This window comes from Primulina huaijiensis, unplaced genomic scaffold (genome assembly GCF_012295235.1).
Source record: "Primulina huaijiensis isolate GDHJ02 unplaced genomic scaffold, ASM1229523v2 scaffold16847, whole genome shotgun sequence".
Classification (NCBI taxonomy): domain Eukaryota; kingdom Viridiplantae; phylum Streptophyta; class Magnoliopsida; order Lamiales; family Gesneriaceae; genus Primulina; species Primulina huaijiensis.
The window spans coordinates 228,385-248,140 of record NW_027343420.1 but is presented as its reverse complement, the minus strand read 5'-3'; the positions used below and the strand labels follow the sequence as shown (position 1 = coordinate 248,140).

General features: G+C 33.4%; 2 protein-coding genes and 1 pseudogene across 4 annotated transcripts; 1 reads left to right on the top strand and 2 right to left on the bottom strand.

Annotated features, from left to right (window-relative positions):
- Nucleotides 1–393: 393 nt before the first annotated feature.
- On the bottom strand, nt 394–3,931 carry LOC140965952 (polyadenylate-binding protein-interacting protein 12-like). Of its 2 annotated transcripts, none has more exons than XM_073426238.1 (11): nt 3,734–3,931; nt 3,140–3,616; nt 2,647–2,772; nt 2,373–2,417; nt 2,179–2,251; nt 1,983–2,095; nt 1,833–1,892; nt 1,703–1,750; nt 1,550–1,618; nt 791–852; nt 394–626 (listed from the first exon to the last, which is right to left on the bottom strand). In XM_073426238.1, exons 2-11 carry the CDS (start codon nt 3,563–3,565, stop codon nt 584–586), a joined length of 1,065 nt encoding a protein of 354 aa, XP_073282339.1. In that variant the 5' UTR covers nt 3,566–3,616; nt 3,734–3,931; the 3' UTR covers nt 394–583. The 2 variants fall into 2 exon arrangements, with proteins under 2 accessions (XP_073282339.1, XP_073282340.1); XM_073426239.1 differs by having other exon boundaries at nt 2,647–2,757.
- A 3,852-nt stretch (nt 3,932–7,783) lies between these two features.
- Nucleotides 7,784–10,337, bottom strand: LOC140965953 (ribosome-binding factor PSRP1, chloroplastic-like; annotated as a pseudogene).
- Nucleotides 10,338–15,714: 5,377 nt separating this feature from the next.
- Nucleotides 15,715–19,319, top strand: LOC140965922 (two-component response regulator-like APRR5). 2 transcript variants are annotated; one of them, XM_073426179.1, is made up of 8 exons: nt 15,715–16,045; nt 16,076–16,225; nt 16,908–17,069; nt 17,160–17,290; nt 17,401–17,556; nt 17,654–18,105; nt 18,221–18,794; nt 18,990–19,319. In XM_073426179.1, the coding sequence occupies exons 1-8, from the start codon at nt 15,928–15,930 to the stop codon at nt 19,101–19,103; spliced, it is 1,857 nt and encodes a 618-aa protein (XP_073282280.1). In that variant the 5' UTR covers nt 15,715–15,927; the 3' UTR covers nt 19,104–19,319. The 2 variants fall into 2 exon arrangements, with proteins under 2 accessions (XP_073282280.1, XP_073282279.1); XM_073426178.1 differs by having other exon boundaries at nt 15,715–16,225.
- The last annotated feature ends 437 nt before the right edge of the window (nt 19,320–19,756 follow it).

The following is a 19,756-nucleotide window of genomic DNA, read 5'->3' as shown; positions in this document are numbered from 1 at the left end:
TTTGGTAAAAACTTACTATTTTTGGTAATCCTCTCGATTTTCCAAATTTGCTTTAATTTTAACAATATTTTTTAAAAAATAATCTCGCATAAAACCCTATATTAAATTTAGAAAGGAAAAAAAAAATAGCCTCATCAACAAAAAAATTATTAAAGAGCTTGTCTCTGAAAAATGTCAAAAAATAAAACATGATAACTTTACACGCATCCTAGATTTTTGACATACATGCTCTAGCTGGTTCATCTAGAGCTTATATTAATTTCAACATTTCCTTTTAATAATTAATTTATATCTAGACGCTAGAATTGCATAAGCGTCGCTCTATTAAAAGCAAAACGAGTATGTCAAAATCTAGGATGCATTTTTTAAAGTGAAGATTTCATGGTTTTATAATTAGACGAAGAGAAAATGGATGGGTCGTAAAATGACAGACAAAAGACCGACAAAATATGAGTTGAAGCCTACTAAACTCAACATGAAGCACAACAAGTACAAATATCATCCATGTTGATAAAAATAAGCAAAAAGCATATGCATATATGTATGTAATAGGGATGAGATCTCAAGCCAAGGGATACACCTTCTACGCAACACGGGGTCGAACCGGGGTCTTTGATGGGCTTATCCTGCAAATACATCATTCTTAGTAACATCGATACACTCAATAATTCACCCTCAAAAAAAGATTACATTTTTTAAATTGATCTCCTTGAGAGTTCCCACACTAACTGGCTTAATGTATGTGCAGTCGAGTGAAAGTCCTCGCGTCGAAAATAGAAAGAAAGCTTACCTTATCGGAAGCAATCCCAAGACAGCACCACTGCAATTCAGAGCACCGATCGCGCTTTCAGCCTGTCGCACCCCAACAAAAACAGTAACTATTTCATCCACACTCACTCAGAAAAAACAAAAAAAACAAAAAAAAAAAACAAGATACAGAAAGCAGAACTCGATGGACACAACAAGAATCAACACAAAAAGTCCCACGATTGAAACTATCGCCCAAATCAAACGGTACATGCTGATAGATAGATAGCACAGACATGTGCAAAAGGAGAGGGTGTCGTGAAACACAGAACTTCCTTACCTACAATAGAATCTCAAGTTCACGTGATGAACAATACTCGTTGATTAGCATCACATGTTTCAATTTTATGAGGAAAAAAATGCAAATTTTACTCAAGTAAGGTAGATTCAATAAAATAAAATGAACATAAGAACTCAAAGGTTGTTATTGTGCTTTTACCAATGGGAACAAAAATAATTCAAAAACTATATATAATAGCAGCAGACAGTAGAATGGTAAGGGAATGTGATTCGACTCCGCCATTCTCACATAGCCATAATGGATCACATAAGTAAATCATTGAGCTGCTATAGCCACACCAACACATATCATAAACATTATTTGACAATTTATTTAACCAAATTGCAATGGATAAAAAGTACAGCGTCAGAACCCAAAATATTACAAGAAAGAAGACGTGGTTATTTTGTGTGTGTCACCATCCTGAAGCAAGTTGAACAGAAAGAAACTGGTGCTTCTTACCCTTACAAACTCCACGAAAGCTATTCGCGTCGAATGCCTATAGTCTCCAAGCAACCTTAAGTGTACAACCTGTATCAACCAATACACATTCTACAACATGACTGATAATTTTATTAACAGTAATTCTAAGCCATCATAAGAGAAGCTACAAACCTCTCCACAAACGGACTCAAAGAAAAGTTTCACATCGGCTTCGGTAACCTGGACAAAACAAATCATACATGTTGGTTGCAATGAAAGATTGTAAATCACTTGTCAAACAGATGGTGAACTTCAAAGCTACCTTTTTGTCAATATTTGTGCAATAGATAGTTCTTGCGCACATCTCCCTTTCATCTTCAGACTAGTGTCATTGCAATGTAAATGAAATTAGGGCTTTGTTATTTGGTCTGAAAAAGTGATCCAAGTGAAAAAAAGTAACAAAAATTCTCACCCTTGGCAAGAATGTCGGATTGACAGGTGCTATTGCAGTTTTGGAAGGCAGTATTCTCACTGGATAAAAACCAAGCATAGTTCCGGCCAAACTCAAAGCATTCTGTGCCCCTTCTGCAAGCCGTGTAACACAGTACATATTAATATGAAGAGAACTCGTCAAAATAGACGAGTAAGTGATCCGATCTTAAGAATACCTTCATCGGTAAATTCCACAAAGGCGAAACGAAGCACGGAGTTAGGGTCACCACAAATGCGACAATCCACAACCTTAATCACGAACAATGCGCAAAAGATACTCAAAATACGAATTAATAAGTTTATTGGCGGGCAAACACATTGTAAAGTCATATACGCAAAGTCGTAGTGATTAATGATAGCACATAATTACCTGTCCACAATTTATGAAAAGACAAGCAAGTTGCTCCTCAGTAACCTGCACTGGCAACAAAACACTCCAAATTTATTACACGATTGACAATGACAATATGAACGAGCAGATTAAAACAATATATTGAGTTGCAGAACCAGAATATTTTTTTTATCGTGGGAAAAACTAAAACTCGAAAAAGTTAGGGAGAGAGATTCTACACGTCTATTGAATACATAAAAATTGAAATCTGTATGGAAATTCAAATGGAGGGAAACCAGCCCTCTTTCATAACCTGGTGATCAAAGTCAGATACATAAACCGTCCTTCTAATTGCGTCTTCTCTTTGAGCCATGCTTGTTCGGCTATTCATCCTCCGCCTCCGTTGCTCGTTGTCACTTTTCTTCTGTACATAGCAAAGCTGGTACTAATTTCATAAATCTTGATATGAAAATAATAAAAACCAAACTCTAATTTTCACTTCTTTAATTGTAAATAAACTAAATTTTTAACCTCTTAATCCAAATGCACCAAATTTTTACCATTTCTGATTTTCATTTCTATTGAATCAAAACTAAATGAGTAGCAATTAAGGAAGGATGTCACTGAAACTGAATAGAAATAAAGAGGATCAATATTTCCAACATTCGATTAAGTTCTAACTTACCCTTTCAACCAAAATAAAGATAAAACACGAGAAATTAGAACAAGATAATAATAAGATTCCATGGATTGAACTTGATACAAAATCATTTTCTTTTAAAAATATAAAACTATAAAAAACGAACCTTTCTAAAAGAATTTCTAGTTGCGACTCCATAATTGACAAGCTGCGGTATTACAAAACTGCTGGCGTTGTTTAAAAAGAGCCCAGCTGCTGCAGCCGTCACCGCTTCAGCATATGCCGGCGGGAAAACCAGCCTGTGGTTCCCACCGCCCCCGACAGCGGCCAGAGACGGCGGAACAAATTCTTCAGCCATGGGATTCAATTTAGACAGCATTTCCTCTAAATCTATAATCTCTTTCTTAAACCCTCCTCCCTCATCATCCTCGCCGTTCATTTTGATTTCTCCATGACCTCTCGACACTTCATTTCCCATTATGTGCTGCTGCTGTTGGTAGCGACGATGGTGATCCGCCGCAAAATCATTATAGCGGTCAGCCCTACTCGATGTCGGAATCACGTTAACCCCAGCACTATCCACCACCGCCATGATCAGTATTATTTTCTTTTCCCCCTTTTCTTGTTTATTACAGTCGTGGGTCTGTCACAAAAAAACAAAAACAAAGAAACCCAGAAACCAATCCATTATATAAATGGATCAAAACTAAAAATTCCTTTTTTAACATATTTTTTTATTAAAAAAAATCACACTTCTCACCTGATGAAATGGGTCTGAACGGAGACACCTCGAGCTAAGACAATAATTACCAAAGAATTGGAAGGACAGCAGCAAGAGGGGTAGTAGAGAGTGAAACGGAGCAAATTTTTCTTCACTCTCTTTTTTAGGGTAAAGGAGATGCTACTGTAAAGTACGTGTATGTACAAAAGGAGAAGAGAATTCGGGGGATTACAGAGAAACGATGGGGGTTATTTTTTTTAGCTTTAATTAATTGTATTTCTTGATCGCATCGCCTGGAAAATATGATAAAATGAACATTAACACGTGGTAAATGTGTTTTTTTTCTTTAATAAATATAGCACAACACTTAATAGATTTAATTATGTGAAAGATTTAATTATGTGAAATACTTTTTACAAATACTTCACACTTTACGATGGTTGAAATAATGAATGTGCGTGAATAAAAATGACATAAATAATCTTCTGAATCTAACAAATCTTTAAAGTGTGTGTTGGTTTTCTAAGACTTTGAAAAGTTTGAGTCTTTTTAATGACAGTTCACTGCAAATTCAGATTTCAAGAGTCTGAGCGATCTTTTGTAAATCCTCAAGATATCTTTATATAGTCAAGAAAGATTTACTCTTATTCTTTTAAGAGTAACCGAATCTAATATTGAACTTTGTTAAATAAATTAATAAATGATCTTGTACCATTCATTTAATGTCATTAAATAAAGTGTATTTTTGTAATGAACGATCATATTAAATAATGACCTCATTTGATGAAAGATACACACAAAACAAAACAAATATCATCAGTCTCTTATTAAGTATTAAATGATTTGATGTTAATCTGACATATTATTACAAGAAACTTAACACATAGTCTTCTGGTTATGAAGTGTTATAATCTAGTTTTGATTCGTATCTGATATTGACGGTCTATTGGAATTTTTTTTTATTAAGTGTTATAGTTTTTCTAAAATTTTGATTTTCTTTAAGAAACACATCATCACAATTAAGATGACATTAACAAGAAGGACTAGATCCTATATAAATTGAGGGGAGTTAAATTAACCATTACGACCAATTAAAGCGGCCAAAAATGAACACGTCGTTTGTAATTAGTCCAAAACAGTTTACCATAAAAGTTAAATGAAGACAAGATGATATAATTAATGGTTAATTACATATAATTCTTTGGAAATTTAACATAATTAAAATAAATCCAACTAATTCCGAAAATTAAATATGTCTTTCCTTATATTTGTATCAAACTTATATCAACACTCTTTAACTTTAAAAATCACATATACATCTCCTAAAACATAAGTCAATTTTAGAATCCCCTAAAGTATAAGTTAATATTAAAAATTCAATTTATAAATATATTTTGGTTTGTTTCGATGGATTCTAGTTTTAAAATACATCGATAAAAATAAAATATTTTAAGTTTTAACATTTACAACCAAAATAAAAATTTCCAATTTGGTTTAAATTTATTTTATATTCATTTTTTGTACTTTTGTTTTCTTAAATTAAATTGTTTTTTAATGTCCATACTATTTTTATGAACAAAAGAGGTAATTTTTAAGGTATATAAAAAAAACATGGATGTATTTGTAATTTTTAAAGTTAACAAAGGTAAATGTAATCTTGATACAAATATGAGGAGTGACATATGTAATTTTCAAAGTTCATTGATTTATTTGGTTATGATAAACATAAGGAGAGGTATATGTAACTTACTCTATAATTAATGTCTTCACAAATTAACAATATAACAATTTGAATTACACACATGAAAATATTAAGATAGACCTATCCATGAAAATGACACTCGCTACTTTGTCAAAAATAACGACGTCGAGATTTATATTTCGAGTTATTGGTTTGAGTAAGCGAGATCTGGATTGAACTGGAGAAAAAAGATTGGCAGTCCTCCGCCTTAACACTCAGCCATGTTGCCAGAATGATATAAAAATCTTCCTGGTTACTAAATTGAGTTAAATAAAAAAAAATACTTGTTTTTTAATCACTAATAGAGGTATATGATAACATGTGTTGTGCAATATATTTGATTAAAGTAATTTCAAGAATCTAGATGAAAACTAAAAGAAATTTTTTTTTTGAACGGTTGTATTTAATTCTATATCCTTCAACATAATACATATACATAAAATACAGTTAATATTCTACACACGTAATTCGATAATCTCGTAAAAAAATCTATTACAATTAAAACAAAATGTGACAATCTCACGAGTCAGTTATGTGAGATGATCTTAAATCTAATTTGATTCGTGAAAAAATATATTTTTTAAAATATTACTTTTCATATATGAATCGAATTTATCCGTCTAATAAATATAAATACGGGAGACTTCGCATGAAAAAACCTAATCTACTATGGGATTGCTATCAAGTATCAACTATAAATTATCCACATAGCAAAAATTTGTGTGAGACGGTATCACGGATCGTATTTTGTGAGATTGATCTTTTATCTGGGTCATCCATGAAAAAATATTACTTTTTATGCTAAGAATATTATTTTTTTATTGTGAATATCGATAGGGTTGACACATCTCACAGATAAATATTCATGAGACCGTTTCACAAAAGACATACTCTTATCACATATATCCTCAAGACTCGAACTGAATATATCCTCGAGGTTTTGACCCCCATATTTTTAAAAGAAAAAAGAGAAATAAGACAAGAAAAATCCCGTCCTACGTTTTTTTTATGGGTGCTTCCCCAACGCGTCAAACGTATATTCATATTAATAGAAATTCCATTTATTTTTCGAAAATAAATAAATAAAATACACGAGTATTTCCCTCTATAAATAACGGATAAAAGCATCCATTCTTCCCCAACAAAGTAGAGTTCTTGAGATTTCTTGCGGAGAACTCTCTCTCGATCCGTCTTAGAGATGGCGATCATGTCGATTTTCAGTTCATTCGACGCTCTCTGCGCTGACTCCTTTAGCAAGACAGTAGCCATGGTTTTTTGGATCCAGCTCCTTCCAAGAATCAAATCCAAGAACAATCATCGAAGCAGATGACTGCTGTGAAAATCAATGATTCCAAGGAGGACAAACAAGTGACTAGAAACAAATCGCGGCCGGAAGTCTGCAGGAGGCCGAGGTTCGCGCCGGAGATCGACGGTGTCCATTGTTTTGAGACTATTCTTCGTTATTGATTTTCTTTTTCATGCATACATAAGCTCGAGAGCATATACAATACAACAAAACAAAAACATGTAGTTACTTTTTTGTTATTTGAGAATATGTGATCTAATGTATTGAATTGTATTAACCATTTCATTGATCGATCTTTTCTTTCTTGATATATTAAATATGAATAAACTTTGATTATGAGTCACGCAACCAAGTTCCATCACAAAACGGAAAGAATCCATTCTCTTGTGCAGAGTGTTTTTTTAAATAAAACAAAAACATTGAAAGGTCTCTTTGTTTTGCTTTCTTTAAATCCGATTTATTTTATTTTTCGGGAATAAAATGTTTGATCAGAGAATATTTAGTAGCTAGCGATCAGTCGATTATTGAAATAATCAAATCTCTCAAAATAATGAATAAATTTAAGATTTTGATAAATTTGTTAGATTTTTCGATTGATCAATGTATGTTTAGAAAAAAAAGTAATGTAGTCAAACTCATTAATTGAGAAAAAAAATTTAAAAATGGTTTCGTAGTCTTTCAAAGTGGCAGAAAGAAAACATGCAGTTTAACATTGTTTTCATAAGCTGTTATGTTATGATGTTGCCATTGGATGGCACTGCTCTCCACAAAAGACAAAATAAAATAAAATTCAAAACAAAAATTTGACTTTTGTTTTTTTTTTTAAAATAATCTTTCTTTTAAAATATTGCATGAAAAATACTGAAATTGGATTTAGTTTTGGCTGAAAGAGCCCAATTTACGAAAATGTGAAAGACCTACACAATCTAATAATAATGAAATAAGAGAAAAAACACTTCCGTTATAACATGAACGAACCTAACGATTCTTGTATTAGAATCTATCATTCTTTTCTTGTCTTTCTCATCATGCCATCCCAAGATTCAAATTGAAATCCACATCTCTTCCCGTTCCACACTTCCAACAATAAACACCAAATGTATTCCAATTTGTGGACGAAGATGAATATATATCAGAATATTATGGGTCACGCTTTACACTTTCGATTTAAAGCCAATATATCACTATTTTTGAGAGAGTAAAGTTACAAGCCAGACCAAAAATCAGGTGAATTTGTGATAAGACATCTCCTCGGACAATTCTACTCAACAACTTTACAGGAGTTATTTCCTAAGACTTTATCCATCATTTCCAAGAAATGACTACTCCATAAAAAAGGGCGTTTTCATAGCACCGAGAGTCAATTTATAGCTGATTCAACCACAACAGTCTCCAGTTGCTGCGTTTCACCATTTCTTTTGGGGATAATGAGACCGTAACCTCCATCTTTCCTTTTGTAAACTATGTTAATCTCACCTGAAAGGAAGTAGAATGAACTAAATAGCGACTTCGAGGCAGTTTAAAAGTGTGAGATGATTGGTAGGCGTGTACTAGTTTCCTCGTTTCGAAAACCACAGAAGTCGTGGTTCACATTTTCGAGTTGCGCAACCGCCACCATGACAGTTAACGACGACATGTCAAAACATATACGCTGTACTAACAATCTGCAATACAAAGCTAAGAATGAGAGATTGAAACTAAAACAACGCATTCAACAAAGGTTACTCTCCCACCCCTTCTTAGCAATTAAATGGAATCAAGTTAAACTGTCGAACAACACAAAAGGTTCCACTATTAGAGGTTAATACGGGAACACAAAACTACGAGATAATTCACAAACTAGTAGTTGGAATGAAAACCTCGTCAATGATGGCTTCTTTTCATCTCCTTCTTGAGGATGTCTCCAAATCCTCAGCAACTTCAGGCACGTCAGGATCCCTAACTTTCTGCCTATCGAAACCCTTCATATGACGGTCATGGTCAGATCTTTCTCCTTGATCTATGTATCATAAAAGAAACCAAATCTATACTTCCGTAAAGTGACTCAGCATCTTCATCTGCTCGAATCACTCCATGTTTTTTCGAAAACAATGTCGCCTAAATTTAAGCCACTTGTCAAGGATGACAAATTAAAGTATTCCAAAATTCATGCATGTGTAACATGTTTCATTCGAATATCGAATACAGAACACACCTCACATCTTCTTGATTTAGGGCATTTTCGAACCTCTCCTCCTCGAAGAGACGGTCTAACATCTACCTCCCTCACAAGATGGCTATACTTTTGAACTGCCATACCCAACTTCTCTACCACATTGCTCTTCACCATTGGAGTTAACTCCATTAGCAAAAAGTCTCGAGTTTAATTTCTTCAAGTCATAAAATAGAACAGGAAAAAAAATGAAAATGAAACTGCTAGTTATACAATTTAGAAGGTGGAAGAATCAAAAGATCAAGCATTTATCATGTGATCATTCAATGGAAAAAAAAATTAGGAAAAGGCAAAACTAGGAGGAGGATATCACTCCGTCCCTCAATTCAAAGTTCAAAACTCCTTATACTTAAGTAGTTAGTTTGTAATTGTAACTTTGACCCAAGTGACCACATTAATATCATAATCAAACCAGCATAATACAAACACCAATATCAGGATACGTAACATTGATTTGAACAAATCAGACATTAATAGATTTGAGCTGATATGCGTTGCCGGCTATAATGAAAGGAATACCGGTTGGTCACTGGATCAAATGTTTTGTACATAATTCCCTTGATACATGGCAAAAAAATTCAACAGTTCGGTTCTCCTATTAATTGTTTACTTCCTCTTTCCTCCTAAATTCACTTTACATGCTACAAAACTGCCCTCAGCAGCCCTTTGATTCGCGTATTTCTTGTCTTTGAGGGGCCGGCATCGGTATGAATGCAACAGTTAACACGGTACTCATAAATATACATCCGTATGCGGTATGCCCCAAGAGAGGAGACTAAAGAAAAAAGAACTTCTAAAAATCCTGCCACATGAATTAAACACAAAATAAATGAATAATCCATACCACTTAAGAACTTTCGCAGGCTCTATATTTTTCTCTCCAACAAGGCAACAAGCAGAGACAAAATGAAGAAAATAAATCAGGCAACAAACTCATTATTTAATCCACATTTTCTCCCCTCCTCCACATCAAAAGGAAAATAGTTTAAGAAACTACTCTTTTGAATTCCAAGGAACAAAAGTGTACCTCCCAGTTGTTGCCTTGAACAATCAATTTAACGGAAGACAAAGGACCATCCCACGACATCCGAGCTCCACTCGATCGTTTACCAACACTTTTGACAAAATCCATCTCATATTCCCGGAGACCCGTTCCCAAAAGGCAAGAGTTTCTCGAAGATATTTCCACTGGATGAAAATTATTCGAAGATAACCAGCCAGAAGATGAAGTGGTGCAGCAAGCAACGTAATGATGATGATTAAATCTTTTCTGCATACAAGGAGCTGCAAAGAGCGTAGCCATTTCGATGAACCTTCACTGATTTCTTGAAAAAGTTGAAAAATATCGAGGACTGCAAGTGAACTACTCGCAAAAAAACAGTAGAATCCCGGGAAATTTAGGGAGAAAGATACGAAATATTTTAAAAAAATACATAAGTCAATTTACTTAAATGTAAATGTGTTTTAAGTGTAAATATATTATTAAATTTGATTATATATATACATTTACTTTAAACACGTAATTCATTCTCATCAGTCATCCATTTTATTCTCATCAGTCGATTCAACCTAAATCCTCTTCGTCGACCCCTTTCCATTTCCTTTCCGGCTACAATTATCAACGCAAATCGACACAATGACTAACAGTAATCTGATAATATTAACGTTTATTTCGATTTATTGTTTATTTTCGTTCATCGATCGACTGGTTGAGAAAGAAAATTTCGATCAACTTTTGGTCGACCCAAGCGTGGACATTGTATGGTCGACCATACAGACCAAGAAATGGTCGACCATTGCTTGGTCGACCAATTCTTTGAACTGGTCGACCATTGTAATTGGTCGACCAATTCTAAGCTTTGGTAAAGACCAAAGCTTTGGATGGTCGACCAACATTGATGGTCGATTATTGTTGATTGTTTGACATTGTATTGATCTTTATAATTATTGGACATTGTAATATGTTTGATAATCATTCGACATTGTATTGATCTTTTAATTATTGGACATTGTATAGATCTTTTTTATTTCGATTTAAGTATTTATGANTTTCGATTTAAGTATTTATGGTGGAATTTTGTTGTTGGTCAGTTTTTTGGTCGACCATGGCGATTTCTGGGTCGACCTTGTTGATCAATGTTGATATTTTGGGTCGACCATGTTGATCTCTGGGTCGACCCATGTTGATTTTGGGTCGATCAAGGTTGCTTTTGGGTCGACCCTTTTTCTAACACATGAATCCATATATTTGACAAATATGACCGATAATTACTTAATTTTGACGGATAATTACACAATTTTGACCAATGTGCATGTTTTTAACATATGAATCACATAATTTCACACGTCTGTTCTATAATGTTACATGATTTTGTTACATGTTATGACATATGAGTCACAATTTCACAACTATTTTACATGTGTTTTGACATATGAGCCACAATTTCACAATTATGTTATATGTTTTAACATATGAATCACAATTTCACAACTATGTTACATGTTTTAACATATGAATCACAATTTTACAACCAACTATGTTACATGTTGTTTTAACATATTAATCACAATTTCACAACTATGTTATATGTTTTAATATATGAATCACAATTTCACAATTATGTTACATGCTTTTAACATATGAATCACAATTTCACAATAATGTTATATAATATTACATGTTTTAACATATGAATCACATATTCAGCTGGGTCGAAACAAAGTAGACCTTGTTGTTTTTGGGTCGACCCTTGTTGCTTTGCTTTTGGGTCGACCCAAAGGTATATCTTACAAAATTCAACAAAAATTAAGAGAATAAGATAATTAGAATGGACAAAAATTAATAATAAAAACAATATAAAAAAAACATGGCAGGTTTCTTCTTGGTCGACCAAAATTAAGTTGTTGGACCAAGAAGAATTTCTTCTTTTCTTGGTCGACCAAGAAAATTAATCTTGGTCGACCAACTTAGATTAATTTTGGTCGACCAATTTTTCTGAATGGACTATTAGATTTTCTCAAAATAGAATCTGTGTCGACCGAGAAGAAAAAGAGAAGGAGAATTAATTAAGTTAAAGAGTTTAATTGATAATCAAAAGTCAACTCCTTGTTTCTTAAAAAAAAAAAGTCAAAGTCTTTGTTTTTTAAATACTTTCTCTATCGTTTCTACTTTTTTAATTGGCCCTAGAATCCCCGACGCGGAGTGTGGGAGACGGATCTGTTCCAGAACGATCTATTATCCAAGTTGACACGTGATAGAATTGAATTAATTTTATCCCGGACGCCGAGGTGGTGATATAGTTTGGGCCCCGCGCAGAGGTGGAGTTCTGGTTTGGGCCCAAAATAGGCCCAATGTACTGTCCAGCTCATCAATTTGATAAGTTGTGAATGACAGTGGCCCAATGATACTTATCCTTGTATTTTTGGAGGAAGTACAAATATATACAATTTATCAAAGTTTTGTTAACCCAAAAAAAAAAACTAATATTTTATTTTGAATGACCGAAGTCAGTTTGATATTTAATTTGAGACGATATTTAGATAATATTTCAAGTTTGAGACTCGATTATAATCTTTCTTTTTATTAAAAAAAATATTATATTAAATTCGTGATTCATATTTATTTTCAACAAAAAAAAAATGTAAATGCCTCTTATATTATTCTGAAACAGAATAGAATATCACACCAACATATTCATACTCCAAAAACATTTTTCTCATTTTTTTTTGACGATTTTAATATATCAAAAAAAGAAAAAGAAAAGAAAGATTAAAAATAAATAATCGTAATAATTAAAGTTTAGAATCTGAAAACAAACAAGTTGTGTTTGGTTAACACAATTCAAGTAAACCCACATGCATAGATAATTAATTTGTTTCACGTCATATCATAAAACACCCAACAAAATTTGAGTTATTTAATCGAAATGTGATAAATTAAAATTAATAATAATACTTATAATAATCATAATTAATAAAACCACATAAAATAGACTTCTAAAATAATACAACTTAAATATAAATAATCAGTAAATAAAATAAGAAAATTTATATGAAATAATAGCATTTCAATAAATATATATATAAATACTAACAAAATGTATTTTTTTATAATAAAAAGAATAAAACACGGTAAATGACAAGTGTAAAATCACTCGAATTATATTTATAGAAAATTATATTGGCTTGTGATTGAAACCGAGACGGATTTATTTAAAATACAATTTGATATTTGGTTTGAAATTTAAAGTAAAATTTATAAACTAATTATTTACTCTTATATTGCATCATGTTGTGCTTGTCACAATTTATTATTCATATTGTATTGTATATTTGAATTTATGTATTTATTGATTCTTGACTGATTGTCGATCGGTTATTGCTGATTGAATGACAGAACGAATAGAGCCTAGACAACGGTCTATTTACCGGATTGGTAGTCCAGTTGACAAAGCGGCTTCGACCCGAAAATGCGAGTCAAATGAACAACTAGTTTAAAACCTAGTATATAATTCATCTAAGCAACGTGACTTCGGTCTGGAAATGTGAATTCAACTTGACTCGTAAATGATCGATTGTATGGATCTTACCTGAGTACGTGAGGAAAAGTGCTACACCGAATGTTGATCAGAGATACCTCTTTAGCCTACACGATTCATTTCAGAGTTCTGAACAGTCAATGCATGTCGCATGACATGATATTTTCGTAACAATACGTTACTACTGATACATATCATCTCATATCGAATTATTGTGGTGATATATTATCGTTTGATATATTAACTATATATAAGCCCATTTTATTCTCACTAAATCATCAAAGATTTAACATTTATTTTCTTTCTATTTATTGTAAATTCCAGTTACATCATTACAATACTCCTAATATGATGAAAATTGGAAAAATAGAAATGTTGGCTTTGTAAAACCGTGACTTTTCCGTTGAGCTCGTATTTTATTTATCTTTTGTAAAGTAAAAGAATGTACACAGTTCTGCTATTGCGAATATAAGTTAATGATGGATTACGACTCGAGGCCCACATATCAAATAAAACATATCATTTCTGACAACACATTATTTTAAATTATATGAATATCGCATCACATATATAAACAACTCGTTGTAAATCTATGAATTTCACAATCTATATCAATTATTCATGAGAAAAAAAAAGAAAATGAAAGTATGGTAGACAAAATAACGTGACGCATGGAAATAGTCACATTATTCTGTGTGTAATAGAAAAGTGATACACACACTTACATTATATAGATAGATATAAATAAAGTGGATTACCGACATTTACCCGTTAATTAAAAGGATAAAATACAGTTGTAAAAAAAAAAAAAAAAGGAAAGAAAAAACGAGGGAGGGTGTATGTTGAGGGTAGTATTTAACAGACCAACATTTACATTATGTTGCACGTTCTATTCCTCAAGTATCATCAATAAGAGTATGTTACGACGTTCTACTTAATACAAAATTTTTGTGAGATAGTCACACGAATTAATTCTGTGAGACGAATATCCTGTTTTGGTCACTCGTAAATAAATATTACTTTTTATATCAAAAAATATTATTTATTATTGTAAATATGAGCAAAACTAACGATACAGATATATAAATCACACATATTTATCTTTATATACATGATGGAGACAATGACGTAGTGATCTGAAAGTAATATGAAATTTTCCCATTCTCCAAACATATAGTATGGCCTGGAATTTATGAAATCTCCAACTTCGTGTCCACTTCCGAGCATTCAAATACCCGATTTTTAGGTAAAAATAATAATTAAAAAAAAATCGATCCATCCAATAGCAAATGGACAACAACTATATCCAATATATTATATATCACCTGCTGCTGATTTGTGTGAGATTATTTTATTCACAAGAGTGAGGTTACAGAAGAAAATCATAATAATAATAATAATAAAAATAAAAAGAGAAAGATCTAAAGAATTTCCACGTGTCGACATATTATCCATGAGATGCAAAATATCTACTCGTGGGACCCACTCATCCGTATTTCAAAAAGATTTTTATAAAACGTGAGGCCGAATACCGTCTACTGGTGAAAAACTCGGCTGTCCATTTCAGAAATTTGGGCCACCAATTTAGGCTAAATTCAAAATCCCCAAATTACACTTTTATTTTTGAAGACTCTGAGCTTGAGGACGTGGCCACGTCATTCATTCCCAAGATATTTTGCATCCTACCATATCTTTTTTTTTTTTTTTTTTTTTTTTTTTTTTTTTTTTACATTTAGGACTATTTGCACTTCCCCCCTTGCAGCTGCACCGTTCTCAAATTTTACCCTTATATAATAACTATCTAGCTTGTATTTTTTTTACGACGATACAAAATAACCACCACAACTATTTAATGTGTATTGGATAAAACTTGCGCAATAATTTGAAGATCATGTTAGTTGAATAAACAATATTTGACAAATCTTGTGCGACATGCAGGGAATCCTCAACTATTGATCAAACGCTCACTTATGCTATCGATTTAAACATATATTCAGAGACAAGATAAAAGCTATCTTGAAATTTGATAGGGAGACATGCCTTCAATTATGTTGATACATTTCTTTATAGGAAAAAAATGTACGAATTATCACATAGGGCGAACTTGCTATAATTGTCAACTTTGGGGTGCAAAATATAAATTAAAAATATTAGGTGGTTCCAAAATGAGAAAATTTGGAACTTTGGGTGTGATATTTAATCCACCTAGTGGAGTACCGCAGCATCCACGATGAGCAATTATTTTTAATAAATGTGAGCCATCAGATGTGAGGTGGTTAAAGATGAACCAGTAAAAAGGCCGCCAATAACCATTGGCCACAAATTGAAGAAAATCGAACTCAGATATTTTTGGTTGACGCTATTGGAAAAATCTGTATCTTTCTACCTGCAAACTACTGTTTGCTCGTTCTTTGAAGAAAGCGGAGATCTTGGAAAATGGGAAAAATTGTGTTGAGCAGTGAAGATGAGATGGAGGAGAGAATTCAAGAAACAGAGGTTAAACAAGCAGGAAACAGGCACAAGAAGAAGAATAAGGGTGACGGTGGTGGTGGTGGTGGTGGTGGTGGTGGTGGTGGAGGTGGAGGAGCTCTAGCGGCGGCTGGTACATCTTCTTCTTCAGTTGTGGAGTGGGCGAGATTTCTTCCGAAAATGGTGCTGAGGGTGCTTTTGGTGGAAGCTGATGATTCCACCAGGCAGATTATTGCTGCTCTTCTTAGGAAATGCAGCTACAGAGGTTGGTTTTCACGATTCAAATGATTTGGGATATTTTCGTTTGAGAGACAATTTTTTTTTAATTTCTTGGAGGTTTAAAACTTTGATTGTTGATGCGTGGTGGGATTAGAGGATGGTTTACTATTTTAGCTTGGTTGGCTGCTTTTTTCCATTAGATTTCTGTTAGGCGAGTCTTGTTTTTCATGGCTGCTAACGGAAATGTGTATTTTCTCCTATGATGGTCATAATTCAGCTTCAGATTGCAGTACGGAATCATATTTTCGTCTGAATGATATCTTGTTTTAAATTTTGGGTTGACCGAGTTCAGTATAAAGATCCCCTTTTCTGAATTTGAGATTTGTTTTAGGCATGGAAACAACTATTTTCCTGTCTCTAGTGTCCTTAATTTTCTCTCCAACATCGAAAGAGTAGTTTTATGGGTTATTTCAACAAGGCCACCCACAGCGTGCATCAAATGTATGCTGTACATGTCTATGTTTTGTGTATACTGCACAAGAATTCTCAGTTGACGGTTCAAATAAAAGAAGCCATAATTCTATGTCTTTAAAATATATTTTGTTATGCCCAAGTAAGTCTACGAGTGTTATTCGAAGGATGTGGTTTTTTTACTGCCACTCGAGGTTATTGCAATTGGCTTTTTCTGTTTTTTAATAAAGATTTTAATTCCCTTTGCTCTGTTCCAGTTGCTGCTGTTTCTGATGGCTTAAAAGCATGGGAGGTGTTGAAAGGGAGCCCAGAAAACATAGACCTTATTTTGACAGAAGTTGAACTGCCATCAATATCTGGATATGCTCTCCTAACCTTAATTATGGAGCATGATGCCTGCAAAAATATTCCGGTTATAAGTATGTCGTCAAGAAAAACTCAAATTTGAAATTATATCATTTAATTTTGTGGTGTAGTAGGCTTAATCGTCATATTTTCGAACAATGTAGTGATGTCGTCGCAAGACTCGATCAGTACTGTTTACAAATGCATGTTGAGAGGCGCAGCTGATTTTCTTGTAAAGCCCGTCAGGAAAAATGAGTTGAAGAACTTGTGGCAGCATGTTTGGAGGAAACAAGCGGTAGGATCAATTTTTAATCTCAAACATATAGATTTGTTGAAGTTTTAAGTTCGTATGCTTCATAGATTCCATAATTCCTTGTAATTGTTTCTTGTTTCCAATGCTTTTAGTCGAGTAGTGCTGGCAATGAACCACCGGATGATAGTGTCGCTCAACAAAAGGTTGAAGCTACAGCTGAGAATAAGGCTAATAGCAATCATTCAAGCGGTTTCATAGCATGTATTCAAAGAAATAGGGAATGTATCGAGAAAGGAAGCGATGCTCAGGTAACATGCATAAGTTTTTCCCCATTCTTCTAAGCAAGTTACGACGAGTACATGGGGCTTTGATAGGAATTTATTAAGCTTCCGTATATATCTGCAGAGCTCATGCACAAAACCCGAGTCAGACGCTGAAAAAACAGATATTGAACATGGACATTACAACCCACAGACGATAAACCTACAGCTTTCAGATGACTTTAATACCCCAAAGCATGAAGAATGTCATGGACAAAGTTTTAAAACTCAAAGGCACAACAATGAGGGTGGAGGTATCGTTATTACCGGCATGGAACAAGCTAATGTTAATGTTCAAAACATTGAGAACAATCTTGTCCTTGAGAATTTTTCTAGAGAAGCCATTGACTTGATTGGAGCATTCGATAATCACGGAAAAGGCATTTTTGGAAGCTCTTCTTCGAATGTTACCGCGAACAAGTATGATAGTTTGTCTCATTTGGATTTGTCCTTGAGAAGAGTTAATCCTTGTGGCCCTGTGAATCAAGTAAATGAGGAGCATAGATTGAATCATTCTGACGCATCAGCTTTTTACCGGTGAGTTTTTCACACTCTATGTTTTGATTCTTGAGCTGTCTTTGTAGTGGTATTATTTCATCTAAAATCATCGAAGATGGAAAATTTCAGAGGGATTTCGTCAAACTTATTGTAGGTATACTGGAAAACAGTTGCATGCAGCACCTCGTACTTGTGATCAACAGAAAGACCATCAACCCGAGTCTGATAATACACTATCTAATCATGTCCCTCAGAAGATTGAAAACTCTCTTCCTATCCAGGTTAAAGGTATAAGATTTGAAAATGTAATTAGAGTTTGTGATTTTTCTGTGCCTACATCAAATCACTCAGAATCTTTCCGAAGAATGAATCCACTCAATCCATCAGAGAGTCCTTCCTCGAGTTCACAGCAAATTAACGACTTTAGAGATCAGAAGATTGATAATGTCATTGATCAGACAGATACTAAACAGGCTCAAAAATTGGAAATCATGGGTGACATGGCTGATTTATGTCCTGAAAATGACCAGAATGCAAATAGCAGTCTTCGTGTTGGCAATACAAGCCGTCATCCTATCAGCGAAGGTTCAGCTGTTAAAGCCACATCAGAACATGTCAACGATGAGGGCTTTAATGTTTATGAGGGGTCTTCTCATCGAACTTTGCAGAGGGAAGAGGCTCTTAAAAAATTTCGGTTGAAGAGGAAAGAAAGATGCTTTGAAAAGAAGGTAAACTGTTAAATCCGTTAGCAAAATTGCAAGACGAAAATTAAACTTTACTGGAACATGGAATTGTCAAGGATTATCACAGAACTTTAATCATCGTTACCAAAAGAAAACTTGGATAATACGAAGAATGAAACATATTCTGTTATAGTGCCATTAAAATTCCATCTTTAATCACAAATTTTACTTTGTGCACAGGTAAGATATGAAAGCAGGAAAAAGCTGGCTGAACAACGGCCACGAGTGAAGGGACAATTTGTTCGTCAAGTGCCTACTGATAATCTGCAGCGTGGAGACTCCTCGACTGGTTAGACACCATACAAACAAAATTTTTGCATCTCTGATATATGGTATCCTCTAAGTTCGTCGTAATTGTCTTGTAATTAAGTCTGTATTACGCATTTTCTCTATATAGCTTCCTTGTGCAGTTAACAGATATCTTGTTTTAACTGTGTAAGATACTTTATTTGTTGATTTGTAGTGAGTTTAGAGTTTCTTGACTGAAAAAAGGTGAAGGAATGGTTTTTATTTGGTTGATTCAATTTATGTATTGTATAGAAAGGAGATTTACTCTGATCCATCAAATGATATCTGCCAATTTAACCGCATTTTGTAACATGCTGTGTTTATACTTTTTATTGCCATATCCATGTTCTTGAAACACTTGTAAATGGAAAATATGTCACTGTCAGGAAAAAAAGGAAATCATGTTTTTTGACATTTTGTTTGGCAAATAACACTGTCCATGGGGGTGGTGATAGCACGTTCTGACCAAACTTTGTTGGTCACTGAATCAATCAATCAATCAATCAATCTCTCCCTCTTTTCTTTTTCCCATCTCTCTTACGCTAATTAACCATATCTTTGGCACGCAATGAGTGAATACAATAAATATTTTTTAAAATTAAACAATATATATATATATATATATATATATACAATAAATATTTTTTAAAATTAAACAA

What these genes read in the sequence shown, in the direction of transcription:
- LOC140965952 (XM_073426238.1), bottom strand. Translation starts at nt 3,565, where the DNA reads ATGGCGGTGGTGGATAGTGCTGGGGTTAACGTGATTCCGACATCGAGT. An exon ending in CTAGAAATTCTTTTAGAAAG is followed by an intron (nt 2,773 to 3,139) that starts GTTCGTTTTTTA and finishes AATTAGTACCAG; the next exon opens with CTTTGCTATGTACAGAAGAA. An exon ending in TATCTGACTTTGATCACCAG is followed by an intron (nt 2,418 to 2,646) that starts GTTATGAAAGAG and finishes TTGCCAGTGCAG; the next exon opens with GTTACTGAGGAGCAACTTGC.
- LOC140965922 (XM_073426178.1), top strand. Translation starts at nt 15,928, where the DNA reads ATGGGAAAAATTGTGTTGAGCAGTGAAGATGAGATGGAGGAGAGAATT. An exon ending in ATGTTTGGAGGAAACAAGCG is followed by an intron (nt 17,291 to 17,400) that starts GTAGGATCAATT and finishes CAATGCTTTTAG; the next exon opens with TCGAGTAGTGCTGGCAATGA. An exon ending in AAAGATGCTTTGAAAAGAAG is followed by an intron (nt 18,795 to 18,989) that starts GTAAACTGTTAA and finishes CTTTGTGCACAG; the next exon opens with GTAAGATATGAAAGCAGGAA.